The sequence below is a fragment of the Heloderma suspectum genome, chromosome 5, assembly GCF_057233095.1.
Source record: "Heloderma suspectum isolate Gila_16-S chromosome 5, 16-S_ref, whole genome shotgun sequence".
Classification (NCBI taxonomy): domain Eukaryota; kingdom Metazoa; phylum Chordata; class Lepidosauria; order Squamata; family Helodermatidae; genus Heloderma; species Heloderma suspectum.
Window position 1 is genome coordinate 200,382,281 of NC_139462.1, and position 23,510 is coordinate 200,405,790.

Here is a 23,510-nt window from a genome sequence, read left to right on the forward strand (position 1 = left end):
ACATTGTACTTAAATCTCCATTAACACAATTGGTTGAAAAAGGCAAAATTTGAGTCTTCCAAAATTATATGCCCCCTTTGGTACCATCTATACAGTAAATAGCCATTAAGGAAATTAGAGCAACTTAGTATGCTTTGTATCATATTTCACACAGTGACAGAGCATGTCTGAAGTTAATTTACCTCATAAAGAGGGTGTGCAAAGTGCCACTATATAATAATCTAATAAATCTCACTTTACCTACAGCTCTCGAAGGTCAAATACATGGCAGGCACTTAAGTGATAAAGCAAAATTGGATGCTGTACTCTATGGCCTGGTTCAGATGAGCATACCTTGGCTTGTGAAGCCAAGACCTGCACAAGCCAGTTTTGCCCATACACTCCATCCTCACACCAATCTTTCTTTCCCCTTTCTCAGTGTACAGAATACAACACTTCCTGGGTTAATTAACCATAGTTTCCTGTTATGTCCAAACCAAGAAACTATTGGGCGGAATCCAGCAGGGTGCTTATGCCTCTGCCGATTCTCTCATGCCCTGCCAATTCATGTCTGCAAGCAAGACCCACTACTTGTGGAAGGCAGATTTAGGGCTTCCAGGACAAGTGGAAATGAGTGAAAACGCTCATTTCTGGAATGGGGCAGGTCAGCAGAGCTCACATAAGGGAGACCTGCCAACCTGTCCATATTGAGAAACGTGCGTTTCCGCTCCTTTCAGGGCTTTCTCTGGGAAGCACTGAATCTCTGCTGTGCAAGCAGTGTGTCCACTCGCACGACAGAATCTGCAGGACCCACCACTTGTGCAACAGAAGCAGCAGGGCACAAGAGAATCAGCGGAGGCACAAGGGTCCCATTGGATTCTCTCATGGTTACCAGGATTGGAACAAGCTAGGATCTTAAACCAGCTCCCAACCGTGAAGTGTTGAATTACAACATGCCGAGAAGGGAGGGGAGCAGGGGTAGCGTGAGAATGGAGCATGCAGGCACACAACTCGAAAGCATCTCAGCTTAATAGGTCAGAGGGAAATGAAATGCTGAAAAGTACCAGTACTGACAATCACATTATTAACAGTGGCCACCTACAAAACAGTTGTTGCTGATAACACAGATCCTGGCATTGGGTAAGCCATGTAATGTGATTTTTTTTTTTAAAGCCTTTATCCTGATTCAAGCCACAAGAGATATAATTTAAGGTCTTGATGAATTGTAACTCAGCTATCTGTTTTGTGATTCAGCTATTAATTTTGTGAATGGCCAGTGTTAACTTAACAACGTGATTGTCACTTCCTGCATTTCATTTCCCTCTGACCTTACAATCCCCCACCCAGCCATGTGGATATATACCTGTAACTCTGGATAATACTTCATACATGATGAAGTGAACTGTAGACAACAGCCATAAAAAAATTGTTCATCTTTAAGTTGAAGACTCTTTGTTATTAAATATGAGGATCTTGGTTAATTAATGTGGCAAAAGCCAATTAAAATCACAATTTTGAAAATGGTTGTGTTTAGTTAAAATCTTCAACTGGGTTTTGCTTTTGCCACAGTGGGAAACACTTGTATCTTCCATGCAACTGTTCAGGCTAAATGTTTGCAAATGTGGAGGTTAAAATGCATAGAAACCAATGAGGTAAAATGATGTTTGGGATAGACCAAATGAAAGTGGCAGAGGATGGCTGTAGAAATGACTGGGTTTTCAGAGATAATTAGAACAAAGAGAATTCCCTCCAACTTCCACAAAAGGTAAGAAATATGTAGCATCCATTATTTCCCATCCACTGTTGATTGTCAGGTTTCTATTCAGTGCTGATAGACCTCAGACTAAGGTGTATCACATCAGGCAGCCAGTTTGTGATGTTTTCTAACCTAAATCTTGTTCTCTAAGGTTTGAGGTGGGAGAAGGATGACCGTTTTAAGTATTATAGGGGAATATGTGTACTGCCTGAGGAATTACCAAATCTGCTACATAATTTTGTGGACCTGTATATGCATGCATAGTGTATGCATAACAAACAAACAACCATTTGAGGAACAAAATAGATTTTGACATAAAAGAAGTGCTTTTAAAATAAAACAGAAAGCAACCCAATCAGTATTTAGAAAGTAAGTTACAAATATGTCTGTCTGTTTCACACCATCCAGTGATACACTGTACGGTGAAATAATTTAGGCAATGAGATTATGAAAGTTCCACTTGAAAATAACGTAATGCTTCAGTTTACCCCACCCCCATCCCCATAAAAAGCTTGTTTCCTCTAATGTCCTAGTGAGAAACAAACATAAATTTTAGTGTGTTGTTATTGAACTGTACCTTGACGTTTCAAGATTTCCTCAAAGATGTAGTTGAATCATACCAGCCTCTCTTGATATGTCTTTTGGTCACTCTAACAAGGAAAATTATTGTGAAGATGTGACTGTGTGTGTGTGTGTGTGTGTGTGTGTAGATAGATATCTGCCTTTTAGTGTGCTCTAAGGAAAAGATACAGCCCTGAAAACAAAAGACATTTTCAGATGCCTGAAAGAAACTTTAATATGTTTACTGAAGAAGTCTTTTGTATAAAGGACGGTGTAAAGATTTTAACCATATTTGCATATTATGCTACTTTACTGGGAGCACATTTGTAAGATAGTAAGCCTGTACAACTGGTGAGATGCCCCAATGCAGCCTGCTAGCTGTGCAAGCTAGCCCAACAGGGACTTGAAAAACTTGCCGAAGCTACCTGCATAGGACTGCAGAAATGGGGAGGGAGAGCTTCAAGCACATGGCAGGCCACAATGCCAAGCTAGTGGGCTACATTTGGCTTGGTAGCTCACAGACCATTGCAGTATGGTCCACAGGGGTTTAACAAGACTACTTTCATAAAGAATAGAGGGGCTGTTGTAACTAAAAAGCTCCACACCATCATTAATGCGGGCACCACCGATGAAGTCATAGTGATTCTATTTAGCCAGAGCACTTAATATTTACCACTAACACTGTCTATTATTTTATATCTCTCACTCTGAAAGCTTGCAGTAGATAGAAAAGAAAAGAAAAATCTATGCATAATAGATGAACAGAATGAAAATGGAATGCTTTAAATATAAACTTTTCTGCATCAGCTTTTCTGTAAACATCCCTAAGTTATATAGCCAGTGGGTTGTGAACTAAATAGCACAATATAAAACTGTGATTAAAGCAAGAAAACAGTTGGCAGCACGTGTTCTGGGAACCAATTTATACCTCTTATTAGACAGTGGTTGCATTCGTAAATAACTTTGGATTTTGAGCAGCCTTTCTCAACCTTGGGTCCCCAGATGTTGTTGGATTACAAATCCAAACATCCTCAGTTAGCCTGGTCAGTGGTCAAGGATGATCAGAGTTGTAGTCCAACAACATCTGGGGGCCCACAGTTGGGAAAGGCTGATTTAGAAGAAACAACATTGCAATCTCCTGCAGTCCTTGTCTACCACTTTTTTTTTTCTTGCATCACTCATTCAGTAGAGCCGCTGTTTGAAACATTTATGTATGTATGTATGTATGTATGTATGTATGTATGTCATTTTTATACTGCCCAGTAGCCGAACCTCTCTGAATCAAATATAATAGATTAAAAACTACAGAATAAAAATACAACCAGAGTAAAACCTAGCAGCAGTGCAGGTTTTAAATGCAATTTAAATGCAATAGCAGATCTAAGACAGCCAGTGCTGAAAAACCTGGAATGCTAAAAAGGGCTGGGAAAATAAAAGGGTCTTCACCTGACACCGGAAAGAGTACACCATAGGTGCCAGGCAAACCTCTCTAGCGAGTTCGTTCCACTACTGGGGTGCCACAGCAGAAAATGCCATTTTCCTGGTAGCCACATGCCTTACCTCTTTTGGCAGGGGCTCCCAGAGAAGGACCGCTGAAGATGATCTTAGGGTCCAGGCAGGTACATATGGGAGGAGACGATCCTTCAGATAACCTGGCCCCAAGCTGTTTAGGGCACTTTGAATCGGGCCCAGAAAGGGACCAGCAGCCAGTGCATCTGGGAAAGTACTAGCATAATATGATCTCGTTGGCCAGTCACTGTGAACAGTCTCGCTGCCCTGTTTTGGACCTGCTGAAGTTTGCAGACCATTTTCAAAGGCAGCCCCACATATAATGCATTGCAGTAATCCAGATGAGAGGTTATCAGAGCATGGATAACTGTATCTAGGCTATCTCTGTCCAGATAAGGGTGTAGTTGGTATATTAGCCTAAGCTGATAAAAAAAGTGGTCCGTGTCACTGAATTTACCTGTGCTTCAAGTGACAGTTCTGGGTCCAAGAGTACCCGCAAACTATGAACCTGATCTTTCAGGGGGAGTGCAACCCCTTCCAAAACAAGTTGAACGTCACCTAGATGGGCAGATGAACTACTCAATAACAGTACAGCATTTAATGCTTAACTAAGTTCCTAGACACCAGCTAGAACCTTTTTGGAGCCAGTGTCAACTTTTAGGTACTAGCCTAGTGAGAGCAAAATAAATATATCAGATTCTTTAATGCCACCACAAAATTTCTAGGAAGTTGGGCATGTAATAGCTGAAGGTACTTTTCCAACCCTTCATGGATCACTGCCTTGTTGTGGAGAAGGGGCTTGCATAACTCAGTGAAGTCATAAGCTATGCTGTGCAGGGCCACCCAAGACGGACAGGTCATGGTGGAGAGATCTGACAAAATGGGGTCCACTGGAGAAGGAAATGGCAACCCACTCCAGTATTCCTGCCAAGAAAACCCCATGGAACGTATCACAAGGCTAAAAGACATGACACCGGAAGATGAGCCCCTCAGGTCAGAAGGTGTCCAATATACTACTGGGGAAGAGCATAGGGCATTTCCAAGTAGAGCCAGAAAGAGTGAAGCAGCTGGGCCAAAGAGCTCAGCTGTGAATGTGTCTGGTGGTGAAAAGAAAGTCCGATGCTGTAAAGAACAATATTGTTTAGGAACCTGGAATGTCAGATCAATGAATCAAGGTAAGCTGGAGGTGGTCAAACATGAGATGGCAAGATTGAACATCAACATCTTGGGAATCAGTGAACTAAAATGGACAAGCATGGGCAAATTTAATTCAGGTGACCATTATATCTACTACTGTGGGCAAGAATCCCTTAGAAGAAATGGAGTAGCACTCGTAGTCAACAAAAGGGTGGGAAAAGCAGTCCTGGGGTACAATCTCAAAAACGATAGAATGATCTCAGTACGAATCCAAGGCAAACCGTTCAACATCACAGTAATTCAAGTCTATGCCCCAACCACTGAGGCCGAAGAAGCTGTAGTTGATTGGTTCTGTAAAGACCTACAACACCTTCTAGAACTAACACCAAAAAAAGATGTCCTCTTCATCATAGGGGATTGGAATGCTAAAGTAGGAAGTCAAGAAATCACCAGGATAACAGGCAAGCATGGCCTTGGTTTACAAAATGAAGCAGGACAAAGGCTAATAGAGTTTTGCCAAGAGAACACGTAGATCATAGCAAACACTCTTTTCCAACAGCACAAGAGGCGACTCTACACATGGACATCACCAGATGGTCAATATCGAAATCAGATTGATTATGTACTTTTCAGCCAAAGATGGAGACACTCCATCCAAAGATGGAGACACTGGAGCTGACTGTGGCCCAGATCATGAGCTGCTTCTTGCAAAATTTCGGCTTAAATTGAACAACATAGGGAAAACCACTAAACCATTCAGGTATGACCTCAATCATATCCCTTATGAATATACAGTGGAGGTGAGGAATAGATTTAAAGGATGAGACCTGATAGACAGAGTGCCTGAGGAACTATGGATGGAGGTCTATAACATTGTTCAGGAGGCAGCAACTCAATCCATCCCAAAGAAAAAGAAATGCAAGAAAGCCAAGTGGCTGTCTGAGGAGGCTTTACAAGTAGCTGAGGAAAGAAGGGAAGCGAAAAGCAAGGGAGAAAGGGGAAGATATATCCAACTGAATGCAGATTTCCAGAGAATAGCAGGGAGAGACAAGAAGGCCTTCTTAAATAAACAATGCAAAGAAATGGAGGAAAACAATAGAAAGGGAAAGACTAGAGATCTCTCCAAGAAAATTGGAGATCTCAAGGGAACGTTTTGTGCAAAGATGGGCATGATAAAGGACAAAGAAGGCAGGGACCTCACAGAAGCAGATGAGATTAAGAAGAGGTGGCAAGAATACACAGAAGAACTATACAGGAAAGATCTTAATGTCCCTGATAGCCATGATAGTGTGGTCACTGAACTTGAGCCAGACATCCTAGAGAGTGAAGTCAAGTGGGCCTTAGGAAGCATTACTAACAACAAAGCTAGCGGAGATGACAGTATTCCAGCTGAGCTATTTAAAATCCTAAAAGATGATGTTGTTAAAGTGCTGCACTCAATATGCCAACAAATTTGGAACACTCAACAGTGGCCACAAGACTGGAAAAGGTCAGTTTACATTCCAATGCCAAAGAAGGGCAATGCCAAAGCGTGTTCAAACTACTGTACAATTGCGCTCATTTCACATGCCAGCAAGGTTATGCGCAAAAACCTACAGGCTAGGCTTCAGCAGTATGTGAACCAAGTACTACCGGAAGTACAAGCTGGGTTTCGAAGAGGCAGAGGAACTAGAGATCAAATTGCCAATATTCGCTGGATTATGGAGAAAGCAAGAGAATTCCAGAAAAATGTCTATTTCTGCTTCATTGACTACGCTAAAGCCTTTGATTGTGTGGATCACAACAAACTGTGGCAAATTCTTAAAGAGATGGGAGTACCAGACCACCTTACCTGTCTCCTGAGAAACCTGTACGAGGGTCAAGAAGCAACAGTAAGAACCAGACATGGAACAACCGATTGGTTCAAAATTGAGAAAAGAGTACGACAAGGCTGTATATTGTCGCCCTGCTTATTTAACTTATATGCAGAGTACATCATGAGAAACACCGGGTTGGATGAATCACAGGTCGGAATTAAGATTGCTGGGAGAATTATCAACAACCTCAGATACGCAGATGATACCACCCTAATGGCAGAAAGTGAAGAGGATCTAAAGAGCCTCTTGTTGAGGGTGAAAGTGGAGAGTGCAAAAGCTGGTTTGAAATTCAACATTAAAAAAACTCAGATCATGGCATCTGGCCCCATCACTTCCTGGCAGATAGAAGGGGAAGAAATGGAAGCAGTGACAGATTTTATTTTCTTGGGCTGCAAGATCACCGCAGATGGTGACTGTAGCCATGAAATTAAAAGACGCTTGCTCCTTGGGAGGAAAGCTATGGCAAACCTAGACAGCATAGTAAGAAGCTGAGACATCACCTTGCCGACAAAGATTTGTATAGTCAAAACTATGGTTTTCCCATTAGCAACATATGGCTGTGAGAGCTGGACTATAAGGAAGGCTGAGCGCCAAAGAATTGATGCCTTCAAACTGTGGTGCTGGAGAAGACTCTTACGAGTCCCCTGGACTGCAAGGAGGTCAAATCAGTCAATCCTAAAGGAAATCAACCCTGAGTACTCATTGGAAGGTCAGATACTGAAGCTGAAGCTCAAATATTTTGGCCACCTAATGCGAAGAGAAAACTCCCTGGAAAAGACCCTGATGCTGGGAAAGACTGAAGGCAAAAGGAGAAGGGGACGGCAGAGGATGGGATGACTAGATAGCATCACCGATGCAATGAATATGAACTTGAGCACACTCTGGGAGAGAGCGGAGGACAGGAAGGCCTGGCGTGCTATGATCCATGGGGTCACGAAGAGTCGGACACCCTTCTGTCCCCTTGGAGCCCACCACCTCCCCAAGTAATTGGTTCCATGTTGGTATTGCTCTAACACTCAGGAAGTTTTTCAGCCGGAATCTGGCTTCCTGTAACTTCAGCCCATTATTCCGTGTCCTGCACTCTGGGATGATCGAGAAGAGATCCTGGCCTTCCTCTCTGTGACAACCTTTCAAGTACTTGAAGAGCACTATCCTATCTCCCCTCAGTCTTCTCTTCTCAAGGCTAAACATGCCCAGTTCTTTCAATCTCTCTTCATAGGGCTTTGTTCCCCTGATCATCTTTGTTGCTCTCCTCTGAACCCTCTCCAGTTTGTCTGCGTCCTTCTTAAAATGTGGTGCCCAGAACTGGACACAGTACTCCAGATGAGGCCTAAGCAGTGCTGAGTAGAGGGGAACTAGTACTTCCTGGGATTTGGAAGCTATGTTTCTATTAATGCAGCCCAAAAGAGCATTTGCCTTTTTTGCAGCCACATCACATTGTTGGCTCATATTCAGCTTGTGATCGACAACAATTCCAAGATCCGTCTCGCTTATAGTGTTGTTGAGCCACGTATCCCCCATCTTGTAACTGTGCATTTGGTTTCTTTTTCCTAGATGCAGAACTTGGCATTTATCCCTATTACATTTCATTCTGTTGTTTTCTGCCCAGCGCTCCAGTCTATCCAGATCACTTTGAATTTTGTTTCTGTCTTCCAAAGTATTAGCTATCCCACCCAATTTTGTGTCACCTGCAAATTGGATCAGCATTCCCTGCACCTCCTCCTCCAAGTCATTAATAACAATGTTGAAGAGCGCTGGGCCCAGGACTGAGCCCTGCAGTACCTCGCTCATTACCTCTCCCCAGTTTGAGAAGAGAAGATCTTATCATCTGCTCCAGAATTTTCCCAGGGATTGATGTCAGACTGACTGGTCTGTAGTTCCCAGGTTCCTTCTTTTTACCCTTTTTGAAGATAGGGACAACATTAGCCCTCCAGTCATCTGGCACTTCACCTGACCTCCATGATTTCTCAAAGAGAATAGACAGTGGTTCTTAGAGTTCTTCTGCCAGTTCCTTTGTTACTCTAGGTTGCAGTTCATCTGGCCCTGGAGATTTGAACTCATTCAAAGTAATTAAGTGTTCCTTGACCATATGCCTATCGATCTCAAGCTGCAATCCTGCCCCTTCAGCCTGTACTTTGCCTTTGCCAGGGGGGGTCATAGACCCTCTTTGGGGAGAAGACTGAGCCAAAGTAGGAACTGAGCACCTCTGCCTTTTCTTTGTCATCTGTTATCGTTTTGCCATCCTTATTTAATAGCTGAACAACCATTTCTTTCCTCTGCTTTTTACTATGCACGTAGCTGAAGAAAGCCTTTTTGTTGCTTTTAGCATCCCTCGCTAACCTCAGCTCGTTCTCAGCTTTAGCCTTCCTGATGCCATCCCTGCAATTCTGCGGTACCTGCCTGTACTCTTCCTTTATTGCTTGGCCTTCTTTCCACTTCCTATATGTGTCCTTTTTTAATTAGTCTGACACATCTAGATGGCGCGGTTGGGGAAGGCTGCAGAGTAGCATTAATTGCAGTTCTAACAGAAAGAATATATTCATCCAGCATGTAATTACCTTACGAAATTTACTGCTGCAAGATCTGGGGATGGCCATTGCATTGAATGGCTTTAAAAAGGCTTTAGACAAATTCATAGAGGATATGACTATCAATGGCTATTAGCTGCAATGGTTGTATGGAACCTACAGGTTAAGAGTATGCCTATCAGTACTCATTGCTGGGAAGCAAACTACAGGGGAGGGCTGTAGGATTAGAGCTCTCTTGCTTCAGGGGAGCTGTGGGTTCCCCAAAGCATCTGGCTGGTCACTACTAGAAATAGGATGCTTGACTAGATGTCTCATTCAGAATTGCTCTTACTTAATAGATCCTTGTGACCTCTGCCATAACCATTGCTTACTTATCGATGAGAAGTATATATGTTAGAGGTAATGAGGTGAATGGCTAGTGGGCTTAATTATTATGCAAATTACCCACACTGCATGGAGAATGTGCATATTATTTGTCCATGTGCACATTTTCCATGAAGCATGGTGAATGTACACAATAGCTGGTTGTTATGCACATTAGCCATTCAACTCAAATTTGTTATTGTTGTTCAGTCGATCAGTCGTGTCCGACTCTTCGTGACCCCATGGACCATAGCACGCCAGGCCTTCCTGTCCTGCGCTCTCTCCCGGAGTGTGCTCAAGTTCATATTCATTGCATCGGTGATGCTATCTAGCCACCTCATCCTCTGTCGTCCCCTTCTCCTTTTGCCTTCAGTCTTTCCCAGCATCAGGGTCTTTTCCAGAGAGTTTTCTCTTCGCATTAGGTGGCCAAAATATTTGAGCTTCAGCTTCAGGATCTGTCCTTCCAATAAGCACTCAGGGTTGATTTCCTTTAGGATGGACTGATTTGACCTCCTTGCAGTCCAGGGGACTCGTAAGAGTCTTCTCCAGCACCACAGTTCAAAAGCATCAATTCTTCGGCGCTCAGCCTTCCTTATAGTCCAGCTCTCACAGCCATACATTACTACTGGGAAAACCATAGTTTTGATTAGACGGACCTTTGTCGGCAAGGTGATGTCTCAGCTTCTTACTATGCTGTCTAGGTTTGCCATAGCTTTCCTCCCAAGGAGCAAGCGTCTTTTAATTTCATGGCTGCAGTCACCGTCTGCGGTGATCTTGGAGCCCAAGAAAGTAAAATCTGTCACTGCTTCCATTTCTTCCCCTTCTATCTGCCAGGAAGTGATGGGGCCAGATGCCATGATCTGAGTTTTTTTAATGTTGAGTTTCAAACCAGCTTTTGCACTCTCCTCTTTCACCCTCAACAAGAGGCTCTTTAGATCTTCTTCGCTTTCTGCCATTAGGGTGGTATCGTCTGCGTATCTGAGGTTGTTGATAATTCTCCTGGCAATCTTAATTCCGACCTGTGATTCATCCAACCCGGCATTTCTCATGATCAACTCAAATTACCCTTAACGTATTCACAACTACCATGTCTTGTTCTACAGAAAATGATGCTTCTGGTGTAGCAGCCATATCGGGGGTCAGACTAAGTAGCCTCATGCAGTCTCATGCTTCATGTTCTTGCTGAGCTCTTTCTCCTTTGAATATATTGTTGTAAGCTGACGAGACACAGAATTCCTTATCTTGTCAAAGGTCATACAGTTGTATATCTTGTTCTCTGCTGTTCTCTTCTGTTCTCTCCTTATCACGGCTACCCTATAACCCAGTTCTTGTATTATAAACAATAGTGCTAAGAGAAGAAATGTTGAGGATTGCAACCCCATGCGGGAGGGAGAGGAGGAGCCGTTTCATATATGTCACAATGTCTATAAAACCAATGTGCTAATGTAAATCGGGGCTTCTGGCTCTTTGGAAATGATTCCAGCCTTAAGCCCGTGCGTTAAATAAAGAATCTCTTTTTCCTTCACTCCGTGGTCTCTCTGACTCTGGGTTCTGCAACATAAATGGTGCCATGACTCGGATGTGGCAGGCTCTGAGCCAGACAGGTGGCAGTTGCCTGCTCTTGATCGCCGCACCAGGAGGACGAGCTCGGCGCATGCCTCCCTTTCTTGGCGCCACCGACCTTTTTGTCGAGTGAATGGGAGAAAGCTTGCACCGGGATCGCCCAAACGGTAGCGAGCAGCAAGAGAACCTTGGGAAGCAGAGGAAGGAACTTGAGCCCTGCCTGTATCGCAGCTGCAATTGAGTTGTAACCCACATTGGAAGCCTTCAGGAGAAAGGCAAGTATATGGGAAAAAGAGGGCCCCGCCTTTAGGGAGAAAGGCCACTGGGCAGAAAAAAAGAGGGCCCCGCCTTATGAAGAAGGTCAGTGTTGGTGGTATATGTATACAAAAGAACCTACTCCTTGCGGGTAGAAGGGGGGCCTGATCACACCCCCGAGTGGGCGCCAGTACCCAGCACGCCAGTACTCAGTAGGAAGCTGGGGAAGCCGTTTTCCGCTCTGGTAAAAAGTGGGAAAAGTGGGTGGCAGGGACATATGGATGCAGTGGAGAGAATGATGATTGTGTGAGTGGCTACTGCGGTTTCTGAAGCATACCGTTGACCGTCTGGGTGCCCAGGCCAGTAGCAAAGTGCGTGGTATGAAAAATCCTCTTGTGTCGGCCAGTGAGACCCCTTACTCACTGACCAATTCCCATTCCCTAATTGTGTCTGTCTTCAATTTAAGAGGGAGGCTATGGGTGGTGGGGGAAGCAAACCTTGCACCCCCTTGAGATGTATGTCAAACAAAGAAAGAAAAAGGTTTTTTTTTAAAGATTCAGAATAGAAAGAGAAAACAGCAAAATGCTCAAGGTCGAGCTGAGAGGAAAAAAAAACAAGATCTGAGGCTGTTAATTAGAAAAATGTTACAGGACAGTCTGGCTTTTAACAAAGCGTGGGAGCGTGAGAGTGTAAGGCCGAAGAAGTAGCTGTTAGCCTAGCGTGCCGAGAGGGGGGGGACAGGAAAATTGCCCACAACGTTCTGAGTTGTGCAACATCATCACCTCGCCTAATTGAGATAAAATCCCTAAGAAATGGAAACTGAAAATGAAGACCCAGAAGATGAAGGCAAAATAGAAAATAAAGGTGAAGAATCAGCCCCCAGAGCACAGGCTAGACCCCTCTTCGAGTGAAAAGTGTGCCATAAGACTGTCCCAAAGCAGAATGAAGCGGAAAGACCATGTTGAAGATCTCTGTCAAGGTAACCGTGTTTAGCTTTGAACTGTGTTAAAATTGCATAGAGCCTGTAGCTACTGACCATCGGCTATATGATTTCTGAAGAGCGTAACCATTAAGCTTTTGCCGTGGGATTCCCTGCAATGAAGAAATCTCACTGATTTGAGTGTCCAGTGTTACACTGCCTAAGTGTGTGTGCTAAAGAGACCGAGAAACCAGACAGCATGTTCCTGGCCAAGCCAAAATCACGCTACTGCCATGCTCCTGGAAGCTGCAATAAACTGTGTAAGCTGGGAGACCCAACCTGATTGAGAAGAAAAGAAGATATTGGAGCAACTGTCTTAAAAAACAATGAGATCTGTGTAGCTGGCTGGCTGACGCTGTCAGTGATGTTACAACTTTAAATTAAGACTGTTTTCCTGTTTGAGACCCCAGCGAAGAAAGCTGACCCGAGTTATTTGTTGCCCGTGCCAAAGCAAGAATTTGGCTGCCCTGTACCTCATCATGTCCTGTTTTAAGCTTGGGATTTACAAATACAGACAAACTGAGAAGCTTGCCTTTGAAGTCCTGCAAATCACCCCACCGCCTCCCCGAAGATTAATGGCTGCCTGAAAAATGCAAGGATAAGGCGATGCCCGTCACCCCCCAGCGTCCTGAGTTTCAGCACTCAGTGTTTCAGTGCTTTCGTGTACCAGGTTAGAAGAGAAAAAAAAAGAGTAAGTTTTTAAAATGTCTGTAAGAGAACCTGACAGAAGTAAAATAAAATTTACAGAGGAGTTGCCCAAGTTAAAGTGTCATGGCTAGAGAGCTGAGCTGTGCCGCTCTGTTTAGACAGAGGCCTTGCTAAAAAGTTAAAGGCCCTTGTCTGTCAGAAGGGGTGTAGGGCCACACTTTCCCTTTTTAAACTGATGCAAAAGTGGAGAGCCTTTGCTGGAAACATCTCATCTTCATTGCCCAGAGCCGTCTCTGTTTGCTTCCATCAATGTCTGGGCTTTTTAGAGACACTCTGCACATGGACTAAAATTTTAAATTGTCAAAGACTTGCCATGGACAGTGCTGTGAAGCTTTTGATGAACTCTCATCACTGTGGACCGTGTGTCTGTGTTTGTAGTCAGCTCAGTGTACAGCAGGCTGAGTTTGATTTATAACTTTTAGATTTCCTTCTGCTAAAACTCATGCAGCATAGAGTTGCCAATGCAAAAATGGTGACCTAGAACTCTTTGCGTGTGTGGGTATGCCCGTTCCTTGATTTTAATGGGCCCTGAGCTTTCAGCCAGAAGAGCAGTATGATTGCTGGATCTGCTCCATCATGCCTTACCATGCAAAAAGTGTTTTCCATTCATTGTGTTAAATTGCAGAAAAAAGTTTGTTGTGTATATTTTATGATTTCTTAAATATCATGAAATATATGTGATATTTGCAAATTAGTGTTAGTTGCAACTCCAAATAATACTAAGTGTGGTTCCCGATGGAAAACAAGGAGAAAAGACAGAGGCAAGTAGAAAAGAAGCGTGGCCATAGTTGCCCCCAGGGTAAATTAAAAGCAGCTGATTGTGCCTGGAGCTTATTACCTGGGGTAAAGTAGCCACAATAATGTAATAGTTCTTTAAGATAAAAAAAATGTAACTAGAAGGAGAAGAAGAGCCTATCCCAAATGTGTGTCATTGAGACTAGTGTAAGGCAGAAAGGTTTAAGTAAGTGAGTTTAACTTGAAAAAGACAAATAAAGAAACAAGGCTGGTGCATAGATCAGAAAGTTTTATATAAAAAGTTTGAAACATGATCTGCAATACAGGCAGATCAGCAAAGAAAAAGAAAGCAAAAGAAAGAGAAAAAATTTGTCTTCCCATACTAATAAATAAAAGTGTTATCAAGCACTTTAGGAAGCGAAGTTGTTTACAGGAAGCTGTGCCTGAGAACCAAACACTTCTAGCCTATGCTGAAAATGCTTGCTAGTGTTGTGCTGCCTCATGGGTAACATGTATAGTATAAAAACCCATTTAGCCCAATAGCTCGTGGTTCAGAGAAGCTGTCTGATCCAACAATTAAGTACGCCTGTGTGCTGTAAGTTACCCAATAAAGTCTCCTTGTAAGTAACCCCCCCCCCCCCGCTGGAATCCCAAAACACAAGTTGGGCTAGAGCGCCTCACCCAGTATCAAACCCTGCTGTTAGAAGCCATGAAAGCAGGTATGAAAAAGTCAATTAATATGACCAAAGTGTTTAAAGTGCTGCAAGGTGCCACCGAGGCCCCAGAGCGTACTTGGAGCGTCTTTCAAATGCCTATCGCCAGTATACCTCCCTCAACCCAGAGGCCCAAGAAGACGTAAACGAAAAAAGAAAAGAAGAAGACCCGGCAGAGGCAAAAGATTCTTAAAAAAGAACCAGTGTGCTCAGTGTGGACAAGATGGACATTAGTGGCATGAATGCCCAAATAAAATAAATCAGATACACAAAGGAGAAAACCAAAGGGGCCAGAATGGGCGAAGAGGGAGACAGCTTGAGAGGGGCCGTGACATTGACTTCATAATTGACACTGGAGCAGCATCAAAAGCAAGCAAACGTTAGCCTTAAACAAGAAGTTCAAACACTGAGCAAAGTTCTTCAAGCCCAGCATCGCTTTGTCTTAAAAAAATAAGCCATTCCCATCACAGAAGCTCATGCTTTCCAACCAAGAGTTAAAGTATGAGTTAAAGAGGGAAAAATAACCCTTTGACTCCCAGATGGAGAGGACTGAAAACTGTCATACTTTCCACCCCAGCAGCTATGAAAGCAGCTGGAGTTAAACCCTGGATACATTGGACACGAGTCAAGAGAGCGAGAGGGGGAGAGTAGACTGTAAACAGAAATCCTGAAAATCCTTTAAAAATCATTCTGAAAAAGCAGTAAGAAGACTCAGGCTAGACTTTACTGTGGACACACCGGGAGACTATCCCCCTGCGTACGGTCAGACCTGCAACTGGAGAATTGAAGAAGGGGACTAGACCCTACTGCAGCTTGCCAGGTGAATAGCTGCCCAGCGTACGGTCAGATCCCAAAGAAGATCAAACATGTGTGTTGTAGTGTTAGTAGTGTTGCATTGTGTCTCCTTAATAAGGTGCAAAAAGGGGGGCCAGCCCCTAAAAGGAAAGGTTTGTCCCAGTGATTTGCTGATAATTACTGGCTTCACCTGGCTAACATCACGAGAGTAAAACATTTTTGTTTGCCAAGAGGTATACCTGCAAACAGGCTTATTAGCTCTTGCCTAATACCTGTCTGTAGACATCCTGGGAACATTCAAAAAGATACCATGTTAAGAGTTTATGGTGCAAGTTTAACTTATTCCCAAAATGCTAATTGGGGCGTAGTTGCAAAGATCCTACCCCCTACAGAGTTCACTCTATGCACCCCCATCGTTGCTGAAACAAATGCTACGTGTGCACGAATGCTTAATTGTCAAAAAATTTTCCAGAAAATATGAAGCTATCCCTGGCCCCCTTCCACTGTAATAAAATTCAAAACATATCTTTTAATAATGCCCACATACTTTTGCCTCATGGATGGTTTTAGACATGTAGTTCCCGCACTTGGTCATTCATTCCTGCCAACTTGTCTAATAACCACCCATGTTGCCTCAGCCGCCAATTAAATTGGTGCCAATTCTTCCCCTGTAGCCCGAGAAAATCCGTCAACGGCAGCCTCGAGCACTCCAACTAACTAAAAATTGTAATAGTCATGTGCAGTTATATTTTGACTCAGAAAAATTGGCCTTAGCAATGTCACTGGTTAAGGTTCCAGGTTTAGCCTTGGCTGATGGTCTGGAAATCAACCGGTTAGCTTGCAGCTTAGCCAAAAGCATAAATGCCACCTCACAAGCATTGTCATTGTTAAATAAAGAGTTGCGTGATCTAAGAGGTGCAGTTCTAGAAAATAAAGCTGGTATAGATTACCTCTTCCTTCTTCATCATTTAAGTTGTGAGACACACCAAAAGCTCTGTTGTTTTAACTTAACTGATAATGGCAATGCTGTAGATGAACAGATCAACAAGCTGCACAATATAGTAGCTAACAAAACAATAAGACAAAACAATTAGCTAAATTAGTTAACCCCTTGGCTTCCAGATCTTAGCTAGCTTAAAAGCATTGTTCATCCTAATTCTACCAGTGTTGTTCATAAAGATACTGTTATGTCTCTGCGTTCCTTGTCTTATGAGCTGTTTAACCAATCTGTTTTATGTCTCAGCTAATAAAACTGCTGCCCTCTATGCTCTAATAGCCCAACAAGAGGCTAAGTAATATGTATGTCACAAAAAGCTTTGTATAGTTATCAGAAATGCTATAATTGTAATAAAATTATGCATTTAAGGGGGGAATGTAGCAGCCATATCGGGGGTCAGACTAAGTAGCCTCATGCAGTCTCATGCTTCATGTTCTTGCTGAGCTCTTTCTCCTTTGAATATATTGTTGTAAGCTGACGAGACACAGGAATTCCTTATCTTGTCAAAGGTCATACAGTTGTATATCTTGTTCTCTGCTGTTCTCTTCTGTTCTCTCCTTATCACGGCTACCCTATAACCCAGTTCTTGTATTATAAACAATAGTGCTAAGAGAAGAAATGTTGAGGATTGCAACCCCATGCGGGAGGGAGAGGAGGAGCCGTTTCATATATGTCACAATGTCTATAAAACCAATGTGCTAATGTAAATCGGGGCTTCTGGCTCTTTGGAAATGATTCCAGCCTTAAGCCCGCGCGGTAAATAAAGAATCTCTTTTTCCTTCACTCCGTGGTCTCTCTGACTCTGGGTTCTGCAACACTGGGACCTCTAGAACAATCATCGCCATGTCAGGAATCATAAAAAAAACCCTCCGTGCATGTATTTATATCCATCAGCAATTGTGGGCCACTTGACATCTCTGCATCTGTTTACTATTTAAAATACTGATACAGTGATATCTACTGTATGGCCCATTTTACAAGATTAAGATATTACTACAAGTTAAATAGTTACTGTATTAGATTTTACTGTGTGGCTACTGTATTTACTGCAGTATTTTCCTCTCTTCCATACTTTGGACTTGATAGGTACTGCATTGGTCGTGCAATGGGATCATGTACATCTACAGGATAATTACAATCTGGGAAGTTTCACATTTCAAGCGACCCTTCTCAACGATGGGCGTATCATTTTTGGCTATAAAGAGGTGAGTTTGATCTGACAATTACTTAGTTTTATATCCCACAGCATCTAATAAAATATCTGTTTACAACCAAATAAAACATGTTACAAATGCTAAAATGCTGATGCTCTGACATCTTAATGCAAAATACTTTCTCTGTGCCAAAACTTATTGCATGGATGCTATCGTTAAGAAGGTGATGTACTTGGCCAGTTGTAAGAGATTGCTGTGGGGTACAGTGGAAGAAGAGGTCTCTCTTATCCAGTGATTGGAAACCTCAGGACCATGGACCAGATCCACCCCTCCTGGAGCACCAGTCCAACCCTCTGGGGTTCCCCAGATGGCTGCACCACCTTTCCCTGCCCCCACCATTTTTCCCCTGACCGCCAATTGTTTGGTAGCTTCCTGGCTTTCGTGAAGTGTTTCCCCCATTCTAAAAGGTAGGAATGCCTCTCCTAAGGCTTAGTTATTGGCAGTAAGGGCTTTCATCAAAAATATGCTGGTATTTTGACCTTGCCCATTTTGTATTTAATCCCAGCCCTTTTGCCTTTGTCCTCACCCACCACTGGAATGCACCCACCGAGAGCATCTCCAAAATTGAATTTGGCCCTCCAGCTGAAAGAGGTTCCCTACTCCTGCTCCTATGTATATTGGACCACTTAGGACATCATAGGTCAAAAGCAGCAACCTGAGTTGTGCCTTACACACCCGCTTACCCTGGACTGGTTCCCTCTATGTGATTTATGTCCACAGGACCATCGAACATGTTGTTGATTTCACAATAGAAAACTTAGAGAAGACTTCAGATGTCATTGGAGCAGGTTTATAAATGTAAATAACTGTGCATGCAGGGGCCTTTTGATGTGACAATGTAACATCAGAGAGAATATTCACAGAAGGTCACAGCAGCTTCTCCTGTGAGCAGGGCATTAGGGAAATTAGAAATCCATTTTCATGGAACAAGGTGCTAGACCTTTTGTGCCCACGTTCTTTGATATATCACTGCTCACATGAGTAGACCCCTTATGTGAACAGTCATTTATGCAGACTAGCCAATTCTAATAGCATCTCAACCAGCGCTGAGAAAACATTGTCTTTGGAAATATTTCTATCACTACCACGTGCATTAAGAATGCCTCTTTTATAGAGCTATAAATATTAACAAGAAAAGGAATAATTTTCCCTGTCAGCTTGTCCATTGCCTGTCATCAAAAGTTGCTGCAGTCCCTTTGTACCAACTTAATGATTTTCTTGTCATGCTATCAACATAAATGATGGATCACAGTTTTCAATGGAAAATTAAAAACAGACCCAGTCTTAAAAACACAGAGCACAATCTGTTTTCCCTTTGCCAGGTGATACCAGGACTAGAATTGAGAACCTTTGGTTTTGTGTACAGCTGCTTTGTGTGGTGAGCTATCAGAATTTGCTCTCTGCAATCATCATACAGAGCCGTCCTGAGAGTGCACATTGCAGTAGCATATGTCGTATTGCAGCACCCAGCTTTACCAGTTGACATTAAAAGGGGCCCACAGTTCTGATGTTCAGATGTCTTCTTAAAACTCATCTCTTTACACAGGCTTTACCTGAAGTGTGACCCAGCCAGCTATAGTTTGTAGCACACAGTAGAGCGTGTGGTTTTACTGCTGATGAATTTGCACTGTGTTGTTCTTATAGTTATACTTATTGTTGTTTTTGTGCCATTGTATTGTATGTTTACCATTTTGATACCTTTGTGGAAAGCGGTATATGAATTTGAACAACAATAATAATAACTACTACTACTACAGCTTGGGACATCTACCCAGCAGTGAAGTGCTCTCAGGCTATTGACTGGTCCCACTTATCCAGGCTTGCCATTGGGCTCTCCTGGGCAGGATGGACTTTCCTGTTTAGGTTGGGATCGTGCTTGAGCAAGGTCCTCCAGAGGGTCCACTCTGCCCTATAACTATATTTGGGTTTGTGCCTCTGTTCCCCCCACCCCATTTACAGGAATACATCCCGTAAATGCATCAAATCTTAGAACTGCTATAATGGATCCATGGTGATTACATGACTGAAGGGTTCATTACTGCCTAACGAGCAGGCAGAACCTTTACATTAAGAACACTTGGAAAAATGCACCAAAAAATGTTGAGATCTTGCATTGACCATATATTAATTATGTGTGGAAGGAAACACAGGAACAGTTGCACTACTGAGCATTATCACTACTTCTTTGTTGTGTTCTGTTCTTTGTTTTATTCATGCAAAGATTAAAAGGTTGTTTTCTTCAACAGAGAGCAAAGCTCTTAAAGATAGACCTACTCGTAGATTTACTGTATAAAGACTGATGTCCCATTTCCCCTCTTTTAGCCCAAATGGGTTATTGCTTTACTGTTTACAAAAGTTAACAGAATTTCTGTGAAATATTCAGTAATAGAAACTGAATTCATTTCCCACCATAATATACTTTCTGTGTGGCTATGTGTGCAGAATTTCATTAGGTGTTAGCAAAGCAGCATTAAAAAGAAAGCTATTTACACAATAAGAGAGCTAAACTGTTTGAGGAAAATATTCATTGTACCTCAAGGGTCTGTATGTTTGTTCCTTGCAGTGAATTGACAATGAGGCCTATAGTTAGTTTATGTAAAGTAAATTTACTTTCCCGCGTTGATTACTGAAAGGTAAACTAGAAAATGTAATTGCTAAAGTACTTATGAGGGATTGATTAACAGGTCTGCCAAACCTTAAGTACTAGATTAAACCAAATATCATAGTGCACTTAAATGTTATTTTCATCATCCCAATTCAGCTGTTCCTTTTCCTGAATGCGGGGGTGGGGGGAGGAGAGAAGGCAACAGGAAGGAAGCCAATTTCTAGATGTCTGACAAATGCATATCCCACTAGCAAGTTAGGAGAGGCGATTATTTGTTTAATTATTTGTTTAATTCCAGAGGCTCTGTAGTGCACAAAGACCAGACTCTGTGTTGGTGAATGATCTATGAGCCCAATGGTATTTGGATTGTGGCACATATTCAGTTCAAAAAGCCAGCCAAATACATTATGCACGGCTTCTATAATTGGAAACATGCTAAATATTATTTGGCAGCATTGGGCCTCTGTTTGAAAACTACCACCTGTCATGGCAGATAACACCTTTATGCAGAGATAGTCATGTACAACTGGGTGTTGAGCACAACTAGTAATACAGGGGTAATAACTGCACCGTTGATAGCAGACGAGAGTGCACATTCCTGTCTTTATGATGATATGGAAAGGTGCATCCCCGTACACAACGTAGAGTGCCGCTGATTAGAACTGCAGCCACGGCTTGGCAACTTTGGGCAACTGTCAAGGCCCATACACCAGCAGGTATCTCTGCCTGTTCACCTGCCCTCTCTGAGCAGGAAAGCAGTAATAAGGAGAAGGAGAAGGAGCAGCTTCTGCTTGCTGTGCCCCTTGTGGGTGGAGATGAGAACTGGGCCTATAGCAAGAGGACAAGAAAATGGGCAGCAGCAAGAGTGAAGAGGAGAAGGTGGGCCAAGTCAGAGAAGAGGGGCCCCACTGTGTATATTTTTCCCAAGTGCCCCCCAAAACCTGGAGCTGGCATCGCTGGTGGGGTTCACATGCATCGGATTGCATTGTTTAGCATTTGATTCCATTTTATCATTTCACCACTTTCTATTAAAGGGGTACAAGCCAAATGAAGATATTTAAATTACATATTTCAAAGAAGATATCATTTACGTATCTTCTTCTCTTTCTTTTTTTGTATTGCAGATTCCTGTCTCAGTGACACAGATAAGTTCAACCAACCACCCTGTCAAAGTGGGTCTGTCAGATGCGTTTGTGGTCATCCACAGGATCCAGCAAATTCCCAGTATGTTGTTCATGCATGCTAATGAATGTCATGTGAGCCAGTGTGGTTGCAGAGGGTCATGTGTGAGGAGAAAATAAATTCAAAGAGATTAAAAGAATGTTTTAATTAAACAACAACAAGAACAAACCTTAAGTAGCTTCAGTTTGCTCATTTAAATGTAATTTTATTTGGTTTACAACTCCCACTGTGACTAACTGCTGTATTGTTTGTCTGGAACTGATAAACAAAAGTCAACTGTTGGCCAAAAGGGATAGTTCTGTATTCTTCAGGATACTCTGTTATATTTTCCAGAATACATATTGTATGGTTGCTGTTCCACTGTCTTGGAATTTCACGCAGGCAATTCCTTCATACAGTGAAGGGAGATTAAGGAGAGGCTGAAATTAACTATAGCTATCTGCTCATGTGATCAAGTAGTACAGATTTCCATCTCTTTAAGTTTGCATAGTTTAGAGCAAATACGGAATACTGTCATTATTTTCTCCTTGTGTTAATAATACTTCGATCACATCATCTTTGCATTGGTTCTCCAATTGTGCGTTAAAGTGTCCAGTTTGCACTCACTCTCTTTTCCCCAAGGTCTGCTCTTGGTTAAGTACTATGAATGACAATGCCAGATTAAAACTGATGCCAAATTATACCACAAATAACTCCTGCCTAACCAGCCCATTCTGTGATCATGGTGACCCAGTGTGGTCTGTCTCAGCACAGACCATTTGAAGGGCACTCTGGATTCAGAACAAGGTGCACTTTCCCACATTGTCTAGCGCACAGTCAGATTGTACAAAGGGAGAGGTGCCCATTCTCAGTCCGTGCTTCAGCGCTCCCCCCAAATCCTACAATGCCATGGCACTAGCCTACTTAGCATTATCATGGTATTTATGTATTAAGCTCAGCCAAGCGGGTAAACTGTATCCTGTCCCAGCTTGCTTAATGCATACTCAGCATTGTGAAAGCTCTTTCTAGGACAGCCTTTCCCAACCTGGTGCCCTCCAGACATGAGGAAGGCGGTGCTAGAAGCTCTAATGTGTTGGGGAGGGGCCTAGACTTTATGGCTGTAGATAGACAGATATATTCATGTGCTGCTTGTTGTTATTTTTTTTGTAATCTGCCCAGAGAATGTTTGTTATGGGGTGGATTAATAAATAAATAAGGTTGGGCAGCCAGCAATCCTACAATTTCAGGATCTTGGAAACAAAATTACTGGCTTATTTGAGAATTCTCTTCTATACAAATAATTATCTTTTATATATCCTGGTTTCTGTAAGCTATTTGTTGCTTTAAGCTCCGCTGGGATGTGCTATTCAAGAATGGCGCATTCATAGCCATATTTTGTGAAACAAATGTATTTTGTCTTGCATCTGTTTGACAAAACCATCAAGTTGAGCCACAGAGAGCCAATGTCATATTTTCCTGAAGTATGCATGTTCCTTAAGCCCTGCATACAACAGGGCTGCCTGCATTTTTGTCTTTTTAGAGATGTTAAATGAACCATAACCAGCCCAGTCCAATTACCTCAAAGGGGAAAAAGCTTTGTTGCTTTTATAGCTTTTTGTTGCTTTTATAGGATGCAAAAAGAAATAGTAGTTACTATTTGTTTCTTGCAGGGGGTTGAAAGATAGAAAGGTTTCACTACTTACTTACTTACCTTACACCTAAAAACATAGTGGGTTGGATCCAGGGTTGTGCACATCACAGAGTCTCAAGCTATTCATACAAAGGGCTTTCTTGCCCCCTCCTTCCGACTGCAGCCTCCTGTGTCTTTACCCCACCTAACCTGTCCAAGATTCTGAAGATCTTCCAGAATGATGCTGGATGTGGTTCAGAGGTCTGCAGTGGGAGGAAGGAATAGATGGAATCCGAAGGGGTACCTTGCACTAGCAGAGCTCTGCTCATGTAAGGTGCCCACATACAGTTTCTGCCAATTCCCCACTTCCAGTGGAGCCATCCACAAAACATCCCTCACCATTCTAGGGAGGGGCCCGACCCTACAGAGCAGCTTTTCAGAGAACCTAATGGGGCTTCAGTCAGGA

General features: G+C 42.7%; 1 protein-coding gene across 1 annotated transcript in view; it reads left to right on the forward strand.

The window, feature by feature from the left end:
• PLXDC2 (plexin domain containing 2) overlaps positions 1–23,510 on the forward strand; it is a 344,440-nt gene that overhangs the window by 252,747 nt on the left and 68,183 nt on the right. Inside the window, exons 6-7 of the mRNA XM_084859023.1 lie at positions 17,521–17,639; positions 21,378–21,477. Of these exons, the coding sequence (XP_084715149.1) occupies positions 17,521–17,639; positions 21,378–21,477 (219 nt within the window). The remainder of the gene's footprint in view (positions 1–17,520; positions 17,640–21,377; positions 21,478–23,510) is intronic.